General features: G+C 31.8%; 1 protein-coding gene across 1 annotated transcript; it reads right to left on the reverse strand.

Moving 5' to 3' along the window:
• Positions 1-5,457: 5,457 nt before the first annotated feature.
• Positions 5,458-10,011, reverse strand: LOC145043678 (uncharacterized). Its single transcript, XM_078992399.1, has 5 exons — positions 9,799-10,011; positions 8,571-9,332; positions 7,489-7,905; positions 6,305-6,492; positions 5,458-5,752 (listed from the first exon to the last, which is right to left on the reverse strand). Exons 2-4 carry the CDS (start codon positions 9,316-9,318, stop codon positions 6,335-6,337), a joined length of 1,323 nt encoding a protein of 440 aa, XP_078848525.1. The 5' UTR covers positions 9,319-9,332; positions 9,799-10,011; the 3' UTR covers positions 5,458-5,752; positions 6,305-6,334.
• Between the last annotated feature and the right edge of the window lie 3,819 nt (positions 10,012-13,830).

Genomic DNA, 13,830 nt, shown 5'->3' on the forward strand with positions numbered 1-13,830 from the left:
TCATGCACATTAGCAAAACCGCATAAACCATTATCGACGGAAGCCATTCTCTATCCCTCTAATTTCATTCTTCATTCTCCCTGAGCTGCAAAAAACCATTACCAGTTTGATTCTCTATTTTTCAAATCTTCTTCTTCCTAGCTCTGATCGATTATTGATTGTTCAAAAAAAGTGGTTAGCTCAATTGTTGATTATTCATTCTGAAAGGCTGTCAATTGTTAAGAACTCAACTGATTTGGTGATTCATGAATCTTGAAAGGCCAAATTCTTAAAAGGCATGTTCTTCTTTGGTTCTTCCTTTGATTCTCTATTTCTCTATAGCCGATTACTGTTTATTGCTGATAATCTATGATTATAAATTTTGTGTCTTGTGATAATCTGATAATCTATGATAAATTTAGTTATTTTGATGAAGTTAAATCTGTTTGATGTGGAAATCTGTTTTGATATAGAAGCACCTTATAATTAAAGACTTAATTTCTACCTTTCCATTGTCACTATTTCTCAAAACATGCTTGTTTTGTTGTAAAGTATAGTGTCTTTAATGTACTTTGGTATGAATGATGGTTAAATTGCAATATAAAACCAAATACTAACCTTGGGAAACTGGGACTTATCCTTCATGGAATTTCATAGTGTTGGAAAAACAACATGACCATAATAACAAAAAGTAAACAAGCTTTTGGCAGTTCGCAACCCATTCTAGTTCCAGAGTTCCCCTCTCTCATGGAATCCAATTCCATCAAAAGCACCAACCCATAATATAGCCAACACCAAAATCACTGATGCAATTACCCCACCAGCAAAAACATATGCGAACACCCCCTAATTTTCCTAACCTGGTTGTAGGCAATACCACAAGAGCAATCACCAAAACAAACCCTTTTCCATCCAATTTTCATTCCAAAAATATCAAAACTTTCCTTTGGAAATGTGTAAATTGTCACCTTTCATAATTAAAAACTTAACTGCCACCAAAAAAAAGTTTGAGGTACATGAAGGTTGAAATAATCCCCCTCCATTTTTCCCAAATGCCACTTGGCCTATGTCACGGTATGTTTTGATGATGAGGGGGTCTGAATTCAGGCATACGGGATAGAAAGTATCCTAACACTTGTATAACGAACAATATGATGTTTGTTAGCTGGGAAATATGAGATCATGCATAAAGTATCTAAAAATGTTAGAAAAGTTAACTTTATGTCTTAAATATATTCACAAAAAAACATATACATAATAATAATAAAAATTTATAACTCCGCCATTTATAAACTTTTTTTAGTTTATTATTATCGGTCTCAAGACCGAATAAAAGAGGAGGGCTTGTAACATTAAGTATAATAAATACCAAAGGGACCCAAATTTTTGATCCGCTTAGAGCCACCAAATTGGTTGAGCCATCCCTAAGTATACGAGTAACCCACACTTAGGGAATTACTTTTAAAATATTCTTGCATGTAATGTTAAGATGGTAATATCTTATGTCCTTGAAATAGAGATACATAGGATTTATGCATAGTCTATTATGCCTTGACGTCCTTACATATTATTTGTAATTGGCAGCAATACGAGATACACTTAGGTATGACAGAACAAATGCGTACATTTATGTATAATCAAAGTTCATTTGTTCCTTGTGACATTTTGTAGAAGTGGTATCCATGTGCCCCTCAATGATTCAACACTGACAAGAAATATATAATTATACTCAGATTGAATTGAGAATAATTCAGTTATGTAGTTTATCGTTTGGATCACTGTAAATCTCTATTGAGAAACAAAATCATGAACTTCTAAGCTTGACAAGATTTCCATGTCTCACATTTATCTAGATATCAAGAACATCAAGAACATAATAATATTTGATCACTTACCTAGGACTGGTTCGAACCTTAAGGTTAAAGGTCTCGGTACTTGTCATGGAAGATATACCCTTTGTAATTTTGTTAGTTATTTATAATTGTTGTGACGTGCACAAGTATGATTCTATTGGAGATATGCTCATTAGCACAAGTTCATGACACAATTACTAATTACATATGCCAATTTGGGTTACACACTTCGCTCGTCCAGAAAAGCAAGAGGGTCATTTTCGTAATAAATATAAATCAATTAAGAGGTCCATTTATGCAATAATAGTCTGAAGTTTATATTATTGTAATGTTACCATTATTTGATCAAACCTAAAGGCTAAGAAAGGCTCCTAGGATTTTCCCTCCTTATATAAGGAATGCGAGACCAAGGGATGCTCCTTTAGCTAAACCGTAAAAGCCTCTCACTCCATCTCCTTTCTCCACTTCAATCATCACCAAGAAGGAACTTGCTTGCTTGAAGCCAAGGTGTGAAATTCCATTAGAAGAACAATACTTTGAGTTCTTGAACTTATTAACATCATAATTGTATTCTTATTAAACCCTATTATATATTATTTGTTGTTTTTAAATAATGAACAAGGATCCATGGTTCAACCATGATATTTTTAATTTTATGTTTTTGTTGTTTATTATGTAGGAATATAAATCATGATCAAACAATTGTGAGAACTCTAAAACCATTTGTACCAATTATAGATTAAGCATAAAAGGGGACGACATTGATTCTAATGAGACTAACTACCTTCCATAATTATAAGAGTAACTTCATATTGTATTAAATACTAAATGATGATTATAGTATATTTTATGGTAATAATATAAAATGTATTTAATAAAATTCCATTTAATTCTAACATTATACGATTATATTGTGATTTATTTGTAAAAACACTAGCACCCAGTTCCCGAGTTCAACTTAAAAAGTGAAAAGAAAAAAAAAAAAAAGGTAGAAACGAAAAGAAAATAAAAGAACTGGTGTTCCTAAGTTTCATTAAAGAAGGGAAATGAAAGGAAGTGGAGGGAAATGGGAGGATTACTTTCCCTCCTGACTTTCCTTTCAATTTGGGAGGATTTTGAAAGAAAGAACAAAATGATTCATTTTGCTTCCACTTCTCTCAAACTCTAAACTCTCTCAAACTCTAAACATAAAAGAAATTTTTGTTTTCCTTTCCTTTCTCTTTTTTTCTCTCATAACTTTCTTTTCTCTTCTCTTCTTTTCTTTTGTTACGAGACGTAGAATATACACTCCTCTAACATTTTTGATGCGTACTTAAAAGAAATACAAATAAATTCATTTATTTTCATATGTATATACTTATATTTCCGAGCTACACATATGCATAGTATTATTTTCTTATACCCAGGGATAAATAATAAACAAAACATTTTTATTAAAAACAATAATATACAACTGTTTTGGCCAATACAACTATAAAAATAAAACCCAAATAAATACAACGATTTATAATATCTTTATTAGTTTATGCTTTTGATTTTCGTTGCAAACATTGTGGTTTAGATAATTTTATGATGAAGATGCAACACTACCTTAATCGCTGAGGTTCCTTGTTTCTCATGATTCGGATCTTTGTCCTTGCGAATATTGCATTGGGCATAGAAGACTTAGACACAAACATATGATAATAAACATGTATTATTTTCCATAGAGGCTTTGTTCTATCATTTTAGATGGACGAATTTTGACATGCATATTACAGAATTTTTTTTTTAAGATGAAGCAATTTCGTACAACATTATTTATTTTCAAGCATTTAAAAAAAAAAAATCAATATATGCAACCGTCCCTTTTATCCTTTGAAAAAATAAAGAAGAAAAGTGGAAAAAAGCAAATAAAAGATATATTATTATATTGTAACTAAATACGGGCTCCATTAAGTCCATATTTTCCGCACCTTGACCAATGGCCCAAAGAGTGTATAAAAAATCAAAAAAATTATATGGATATTTTTTTTTTCTTATTTAACAAATGGAAAGCAAGGAAAATGACAATTAAAAAACAAAATGATTGTGATAAAGGTAAAAAGAATATTTTTATTAAGTTAATGGTGGTGAAGAGGATCCATAGCCATTCAACCTGCGAAGTATACTCTTATTTTCAACCAAAGAAATATTATTTATACTGCAAAATTCCAAACTTCATTTGTATCTTCTATTTCAAAGTTCAATTTTCCAAATTAAAATATCAATGTCGTTAAATTAGAATATATATATATATATATATATATATATATATATATATATATATATATATATATATATATATATATATATATATATATATATATATATATATATATATATATATGCTTTGACACTCGGCAACTTTGATCCTTTTCGCTTTCTTTTTAGGAGTGTGCAAAAACAAATAAAAAGAAAACAAAATAACAAATTATTCTGAAAAACCCGGTTTGATTTTTGATTTATAAAAGGCCAAATTTTTATGTTTAGGTTGCCTTTTTCATTTTTTTTTCATAGAAAACCTAAGAAATCAAATGAAGTGAATTTATAAATCGGTATTTTACGTCATGTTATATTATATTTAGTACATTACTTCTTTTTGTTAGATGTAATCAACATGGTTATTAAAATAACAAAACGCAAATTATTTATTAACAAAAATAAATAAATAAATAAATAACAAAGATAAATGATTTCCTAAATTCAAAAACCATCAAACCGGACCATATTCACTTGTACTTTTTCTTTCTTCTTTTAAATTTAAATTTTAAAACTGACCTATATACAAAGTTATGACTATAACAATTAATTTTATTCAATGTCAATTATAATCAGTTATGTTGTCACGGTAACTTAATAATTCTTTCCTTCCTAAAAGCTATTCTTCTCCATACACAAGCAAGTGTTGTTTGTTAACAATAAAGATTTTTGTAGTTAAATAATGGAAAGAAGGAAATCATTTTCGCACACACATAGAGAGCAAATCCCATTAGGCTTTTCATCTAAATAGACTTTTATACATATTTTAACTGAATATAATTTATTCATACTTCACTTAGGCATTTAGTTAGTAGATCACCACGTTCCCTATTATTATAACTTTTTTTACAAGCACATAAAAGACCTTGATACATGTGGTAATTATATATTATATATAATTTATATGTATGAACATATTTATAAAATACAAGAAAATTCTAAAAATCGGTTTGAACTAACATCATACCGAGTTAACTAAAAAACCCAATTTTAAAATATTGCTTACAAAAAAATTTATTTTTCGAATTTTTTTATGTTGCAATGTTTGATTAATCAAAAAGTAGTTTTTAAATTGCCTTTGAAAGAGCTTATTGAGATTTTTTAAAATTCTCCCAAATATATGCTTTATTAATTATTTCTTTTTAAAAAAATCAATCTTCTATAGCTATTTTATGTCATTTTACATATTTCAATTTGCTTATCAGTTAGTGTTATCAGACATTTTTTTTTTATCTAGCATCAAGTTTTTAGCTATTAACTAGCTTTTCAGATAATCCGTGAAACATATCCTTAATTTAATTATTATGTTTGACAGATAAAAGAAAAAAAAAAGAAACGATAGCCAAACACAAATTTAAGATCTTTTTTTCTTAAATTTGGCAAACATAAACTTTAATTAACAAATAAAAAATAAAAAGAAATTCAAAAAAAATAATTACACCTAGGAGTCTTGACACAACTTCTTGAAATGATCTCTTTCTCCACCCCACAAATTCTCACAATGGTAACTTTTGTTTACATGTATGATGTAAACTATGAATACCATGTTTTTTATTACTGCCAAAAATGTTTTATTACCGCCGAAAAATATGTATTATATACAACCTTCTCAAAAAGCTCAACTTACAATCGGAACTAACCTGCAAGAAATAGCAACATGTTTTTATTTATCTGTGTATCATAATTTATAGCATAATACTCTCATTATAATTCCATTTGGAGTAAATTACACGAATGGTCCTTATGGTTTGGGGTAATTTGCATGTTTGGTCCCTAACTTATTTTTTAACTCGGAAGGTCCCTACAGTTTGTTTTTATTAAGCGCTTGGTCCCTGTCTTACCTAAAAATACTATTTTGCCCTTGATATTTATTTAAATAAATAAAAAATCAAGGGCAAAATAGTCATTTTAGGTAAGACAGAGACCAAACACGAACAAAAACAAACAGTAGGGACTTTCTGGGTTAAAAAAAAAGTTAGGGACCAAACATGCAAATTACCTCAAACCATAGGGACCATTCGTGTAATTTACTCTTCCATTTTTTTCTTTACAAAATATTGTGCTCTTAAAGTACATTGTTATTTCTTGCATTTAAACATATTTGGTTATCTTTCATTTAACTATGTGTGTTTTTAACATCATAGTTTTGATTTGAGATTCAATTGTTTTCTTATTGAGGTATTGAGACATACCCAGTGGTGGTGGGTGGGTGGGGGTAGTGATCACTGAGTGGAACGGTTGGATTCAGATGATGATGGTTTTGCAGTTGGGAGGTAAGACCAAGCTAAGGCGGTACTTCCAAGTGTTATTGCAACACCAATTGAACCCCAAATCCACCTTTGTCTTTTCTTCCTCTTTTGCCTAAGTCGTCGCATGGTTTCTATAAAAATAAATAAATAAATAAATATTCTAAAAGTAATAGTTGACACTTTAACAAAAATATGTGCATTTAAACCAGTTATTAATCAATTAATCACTATCACTATATATATATATATATATATATATATATATATATATATATATATATATATATATATATATATATATGTTAATGGAATGAGTCATGATCATGTTTGGGTGGTCTCTACGAATGGAAATGAATTTTCACATGATTTCTTTTACATCATGTGTAGATACGATATAATTTTAATTTTATTCTAGGGATTTAAGTAAATAATACATTGTACGTAATAAAAGCTCATTATTATTAACATCTAAATAAGTTATAATAAAAAAATATTATTTTATAATTGGTTCTGAAAAGGTTTAATCTCATAAAAGACCTTATATTTTGTGTTTTTTTTTTATTTTTTTGATTAAACTTAACTTTATTTTTTTTCTGATAAAGACCTTGTACTTTTTTCATTTTTTCTGAAAAAACCCTCAACTATTTTACTTTTTTCCGAAAAAACCCTCACATGTTACAAGTTTTTTCGGCAAAAAATGACTAAACGGGCTAAAACAATGAAAAATGTACAAGGTCTTTATCAGGAAAAAAACAAAGTTAAGTTTAATAAAAAAAAAAAAAAAAAAACACAAAATATAAGGTCTTTTATGAGATTAACCCTTCTAAAAAAACAGAAATGTAATTTAGTTCAACGAAATGAACTTTTTTAAAAATATTTGTTTCATTAACAACTGTTCAATAAAAAATGGGTTCAATTGCAATTTCATGATGGAATGAAAATCATTATCAAAATGGATGGAATCACATTCCTGAATCGTCCATTCCATTCCATCAGTCAAAACAATTTTTTTTTTCTTTTTTCATTTCAATGTAACGAATCATTCCCCAATTCCATAGTGTTGTTTCTCTTTCACTTAATGGGCTTAATAAAAAAAAGTCAACGAAATGTCAAAGTATAAAACTCACCAACACTTTCTTGATTCCTCTGAGACATTTCATGATTAACAGCCTCATAGTAATGCACTCGATCCAACAACCTAGCAATCTCAAAGTTCTTAGACTGGAATTGTGATTCCATTTCCGCCCTTGCAATTCCCTTCCCAATGGAATTGGAAACAAACCTTAACACATCAACCTGGCGACATATCTCTTCTCCAGGATCTTTGGTTTGATCATCCTCCACTACACTAGGATCTAAAGGAAGATTCAATCCAACAATGGCTAATTTTTCACGAATTCTTCCCCATTGACTTTTCATATCATTCAGACGATTTTCAGCTTGCCTTCTTTTCTCCCTCTCATACAGAAATCCTGATCGCATCTCACGTAATTCCCCCTCAATGTCAGTTGCCTTATGCTGGATTCCGGTTTCTGTTGCCAGTTCTGTGGTGATAACACATCGGAATCACCAATTCCTTAGTATTGTAATATGCTTGAAATGAAAGAAATAGCAATAGTCTTTCGTTTGTTTGTGTATTGTATGTAGCTTCCTACTTTTATTTCTTTCTATTATATCTTTTGCTTTCGATATTAAAGGAGGGGTAGAATAGTCATTTTGAAAAAATATTGTTTGTGTATTCTATTATATCTTTTGCTTTCGATATTAAAGGAGGGGTAGAATAGTCATTTTGAAAAAAAAAATATTGTTTATGTATTGTAGCATCCTACTTTTATTTCTTTCTATTATATCTTTTGCTTTCGATATTAAAGGAGGGGTAGAATAGTCATTTTGAAAAAATATTGTTTGTGTATTGTAGCATCCTACTTTTATTTCTTTCTATTATATCTTTTGCTTTCGATATTAAAGGAGCGGTAGAATAGTCATTTTGAAAAAATATTGTTTGTGTATTGTAGCATCCTACTTGTATTTCTTTCTATTACATCTTGTGCTTTCATTGTTTTCTTATAACTGGATAAAGAAGGGGTAGAATAGTCATTATGAAAAAATATTCTTGAAGGGTGGCGTTGGGTATCGAAAAATTTAACTTTCATTTAGTAATAGTGTGAGTTAGAAAGACCAAAAACAGATAGGAATGAAATCAGATTACCTTCCCAAGCATCATAAAACTCTGCAAATGGAGTGTTGACATTTAAAGGCCTCTCTACTACATGATTAGTTTCCCCATCACTTCCACTCATTGTATCATTAGGGTCAAAAAAGTCATCAACTTCACCTTCTCTTTCCAATGCATCATGCTTTCTTGAACTCTCACGTCCATCTGCATTATGATGAAACTTGACACGCGTATCATCAACATCACCAGAAACAGTATTTATGACATTCAGAACCTTTTTTGATCCAAGATCTCCATTATTCAGAAACTTCACATGGGGAACATCAGCATTACTAGAAACAGTATCTTTGGTGTCAAAAACCTTGCTAGATCCAACATCTTCTGCTTCTAAACTTTTCCCAATTTCAACTGTCTTTTTTTCATCGCGATGAAGAACAGCTGAATAAGTCTTGGAAAGTCTAGGTCCACGTCTCTTATGGTCAACAACATAAGGTGATGAAGGAAATGATAGTTGAGAATCTGGAAGTGGTGTTGGTTCAGGGGTAGCATAAAGAGCAGGTGAGATTTGATTCCAATGATGCTTTCTTTCCATTGTGATTGTGGTGTTTCCCAATTCTGATTTTCCATCAGCACCATGGATTCCACTGGCTTGTTTTGTAAGAGTGGAGCTGCTATTTCTTCTCTCCAGTTTTGGTTCAGGTTTTGTCTTCCTTGTTGATGATAGCTTAGAAGCTTTTGGTTCTATTAAACTATCTAAAGCCACTGTTGTAAATGTAGGCATTGCACCATGAAGATCTGTATTGTTTTCAGAATTTTTTGGAACAACAACATCAAAAAACAGATTATAATAAGAAACAAGTGCGTAATTTCGCAATTACGTTTTTAAAACAGTTTCGAACATTGAAAGTTAAAAACATGTTTATTCTTTCAAACGATCTGAAATCAATAAAGTTTACCCTAAATTTGGATGCATATTATGCATTGAGAATGTATGAATGTCGAATCAAACAATTGGTTTGTGCATACTACAAATTAAAACCCTAGAGCACTCGAAACGAATTAACACGCAAATTCAAATGTGAAACGTCGTAACATTATATTGAACAAATTAACTTAAAATGGAATCGTAATAACAAAATGTCGAATGTGAAACAACCCAAGCTAACCGAATTAAGCATCGAATTCCAAAAAGCACGAGCAAGAAAAAGTATTCATGGAATGTAGATGCAAGCAGAATTTCCGATCGACAAAAGAAATTTACCTTTAACGGTGGTGGAGTTGGAGGAAAGGAATCAGAGAGGGAAACGAGAAACGAAGAAGAAGAAGAAGATCATCCCATGAGAAAGTTTGGAACAAGACTCCTCCCTCCTCTCCATGGCTTGTGGTGAAAACAACCGCTTAAAGTTTTCTCTCGTTGCGAATAACCATCGCTCTCTGCACCAATTACCACCACAAAATCCTTAAAATTTCCATGCACCATACAAAATGGTAATGGTTAAGTAACAATTATATATAGACAAAGTTACATTAGTGGTCCCTGTTGTTTGGCATAATACTCTATGTTGGTCCAATTATTATTTTCATTACAACGCCAGCCCCTATGGTAGGGATGTGCTTTGAAACCGGAAACCTGTTCTGGAATCGGAACCAAACCGGAACTGGTTGGAACCATATTACTCAAAATCGGTCTAGTTATCGGGTTCGTTATTAGCCTAAAATCAAGTATTGTGTAGGGGTCCTTCGGGTTTTGGGTTAATTGGGCCTAAGACCTAGAACCGAAATTAGAATGGGCTTGAATCAATCTACATTGTGAAGTATTTTTTGCTTCACTTTAAACTATCATAATCACTTTGTTATAAGTATGTCTGTTTTTTTCTAGAATCCAGAAATACCTTATTTGCATATGTATTGACTCATTTATAGTCCGTAAATATGGAGTATCAAAGTTGATTTTTTGTTGTTGTTTCTACAATGTGTTGGATTTTACTTCATTTTAAATTGTCATACATGTTTCGTTATAAGTCCTTAAATTGTCATACCCGTTTTGTTATAAGTCGATTCGGCCTGATTTTTTTAGAATGTATTTCAATGTTTTGGATTAATTCTAGACTCTAAAAGCACCTTATTTGGATATGTATTAACTGAATTACATGCTCTTAAACATACCGTATCAAACTGTTTTTTTTTATAAAACAAACTTTTTTTATAAATCCTTCATTTGCACCTTAACATGTAGGGCCGGTTTTGAGGAATTAAATATTCTCAAAGGCCCAGGATGAGCCAAAAAAAGGGCCCTTATTGTATTATAAGTTTTCATGTAACATCCGGTCCAGGTATGAATCAACTTTTATGTATAAATCATAATTGTGGTGGCCACAGTGTGGTGGAGCATCACCACGACGTGGCGGAGTGTTTTGGATCGTGAGACTTAAAATAACCCACCACCATGTGGTCTTGGGCACCACGACGTGGAAGGTGTTTTAGTGAAAACCCTAATTTTGGGCTTTGGACCCTATATAAAGAACATTAAAGCTAGGGTTTCAGCCTTCATCTTCCTCCTAACCTCATAAACCCTAGCCCTAGCCTCCATTGAAGTTGTGAGCTCATTCTTGATGCTTTTTGGTGATTTTTGATGAAGAAGGAAGCTCTTGGTGTGATGGTTGCTTGGAAAACATCATTTCTCCGGCTAGCATATCCTATAGACCTTGGTGAGTGTCCAAGATTCAACCTTTTTCTTACCATGTTGCTAGATCTTTGGATTTTATCCCGTTTTTCCATGTTTTGATGGATTTAAGTAATGGGATCTCATAAATTTTGCAAATTTATGAATCTCCAGATCAAGTAGAGCATTTAGTGTATTGGATCTAAATTATAATCGAGTTTTGAGGTCATGCATGGAAGTTTTGGTCATAAAACCCTATGTTTGACCAAAAATGGAAAAGGCATTCATTGGGCATGCAGGTTCATAAAGCTACAATTTTTAAGGTCCCTTAGGGGCATGAAATCCTTCTGGAAAATTTGGAGGTTCAACTCTAAATATTGGGCGCTTAATAAGAGTCTTGATGCCTTAAGTTACCATTAGAGGTTGGGGTTGGGACTTTGGTTTATGGAGGGTTTTGAGGGATAAAGACCATGGGAAGGACTAGATCTGAGCTTTAGGAGCTTATATAGATGAAGGAAACAACATAATGGTTTAAGTTTTCCGGACGCATCACCACGGTGTGGTTAAAGTTATCACGGCGTGGTGACTTGGTCAAGACCCGCCTATTTTATCGGTTTATAGCCACAGTGCGGCCAATGAGGCCACAACGTGGCGACTAGCTATGTTGACTTTGACTAAGTTTGACATAAGGGTATTTTGGGTATTTGATCTGTGGACTGAGTTTTGCTCATGTAAAGGTGATTGGTAGAGTTCATATTTAGAGCAACGTGTTGATCAACTATCTCTTCAGACTGAGATGCGAGTTTTCTTCAATGTACTCATAGGTCGAAGGCACCAATGTTGGCCCACTAGATTATGGATCCTATTATATAGGATGTCGTTATACTATAGTTATTTGTTAGGTCTGTATCCTAGTAAATAGGTTGTTGCTATGCGGTAGTGATCTATAGATCTGCTTGTTTGTTTGCTGGCTAGTTATATATTTATCTGTAGCTAGATATATGTTAATTGTTATGTATATGTTGACATGATATCGTGGGGTTGAGACTGTGGGGCATTCTAAATGAAAGGTTATGGGCAGGGGAATTCCAACCAGAAGGTTGTTGGTCGGGGGTAATCCAATCAGGAGGTTGTGGACCCATTATGTATTGGCAATCCAACTGAAATGTTGTAGGTCGGGGCATTCCAACCGAAAGGTTGTTGTAACACCCCGAAATTCAACCTAAAATTTTCAATTAAAACTTTAAGTATTTATTGAAATCACAAGTGCATTTATCAGAGTATCATTAAAAGTTATCAAGTACACAAGTCCCCCGTTGATGCGAAGCAATCGAGTCGTGCCCCTCTTTTATCACGTATCAGAAATCTACACTTTAGTAAGAAAATCAAGAGTATTGGTTTCTAGCAGTCCAGTTAATTTATGGGTACATGTCAAAACTAGTGGGAGCATAATTGTTATGCTAGTGGAAGCATAATTGTTATGATAGTATTGCAAGTTGGCAATACTGTTCATAAGAAACAAAGTTTTTCATTTTGCAAATTGCAAAGTTTGGGAATTGTTTCTCTATGATAGACTTAAGGGAGAGGGCATTCATACTTTGTTTCAAATCTAAAAGTTTAGATTGCATAGTTTAATAGAACTTAGTCATAAACATATATGAATATCATGTTGAAATGATTCAACATAGGAAATTCAATATATGGAAATATTATATCAAGAGACAGAACATATATCGGGTCCTTATGTAAGACATAATGAATCGAGTCTCATATGCTTCGGGTATAGGATCGATTACATATGTTATAATATTCACTTGTTACGATTTTTCCAAATGCTTTGGACATTGAGAGGGAAAAGGACTAGAACTTTGTGTGACCAAAGTTGTTAAACAACTGTCAAAAAACATTCTAAGAGACGGTTGGAAGTATGGTATTGTTTGGAAGGACCATAGTGATATGTTTTAGATTAGGATGATTCTTGGTCAAAATTGATGGTCATATAGGAATGTGGAAATGTTTCCATAATGAGAGTTGATCATTAGAATCTACATTTGAGTTGGAAACTTTAATGCAAGAAAGGTGTTAAAGAAGTGTAGCTTGAATTTAAGACTTCATTTCCATGGAATTGTTTGTAGTAACAAAGTTCCAATGGAACATTTTGTAATGTCATTGGCTAAGTCTCTATGACTTTAAAGCCTCGAAATCACTAAAGGACAATGTATGTAAGCTTAGAATTCTAACACGTTTTAGTAGTGACAAGAATTTGAAATTGAAAAATGAGCATAATTGAAATAGTGTCGATCGATCTATTCACAAAGGAAGGACCATATAGAAACATAGTATGTATGTTCATAACATGGCATGACTGATGTTTAATTCAGGTGGTTAGTTGATTACTCGAAACATTATACAATGATAAAGTCTTAATTAATATGGTGATTAAATAATAAGAGTTTTATTTATATTCAATAGTTTTGAGACCATAGTTAATTAGGTTGTTATTGTGTGTCACTTTGCATGTTTTACTTCTTGAATAATTTGATTATTCGAAACTCCACAGTCGCTCATACTTTAGGAAGTAAGTAGTGAATGAAAACTGTCAGGAATTGAATTGCAGATTGTCTATGGAGA

Source organism: Lactuca saligna, chromosome 4 (genome assembly GCF_052625555.1).
Source record: "Lactuca saligna cultivar CGN05327 chromosome 4, ASM5262555v1, whole genome shotgun sequence".
Classification (NCBI taxonomy): Eukaryota; Viridiplantae; Streptophyta; class Magnoliopsida; order Asterales; family Asteraceae; genus Lactuca; species Lactuca saligna.

Coding starts and splice junctions, on each gene's coding strand:
- LOC145043678 (XM_078992399.1), bottom strand. CDS start 9,318: ATGCCTACATTTACAACAGTGGCTTTAGATAGTTTAATAGAACCAAAA. Junction 7,906..8,570: donor GTTTTATGATGCTTGGGAAG/GTAATCTGATTT, acceptor TTATCACCACAG/AACTGGCAACAGAAACCGGA. Junction 6,493..7,488: donor GAGGAATCAAGAAAGTGTTG/GTGAGTTTTATA, acceptor TTATTTTTATAG/AAACCATGCGACGACTTAGG.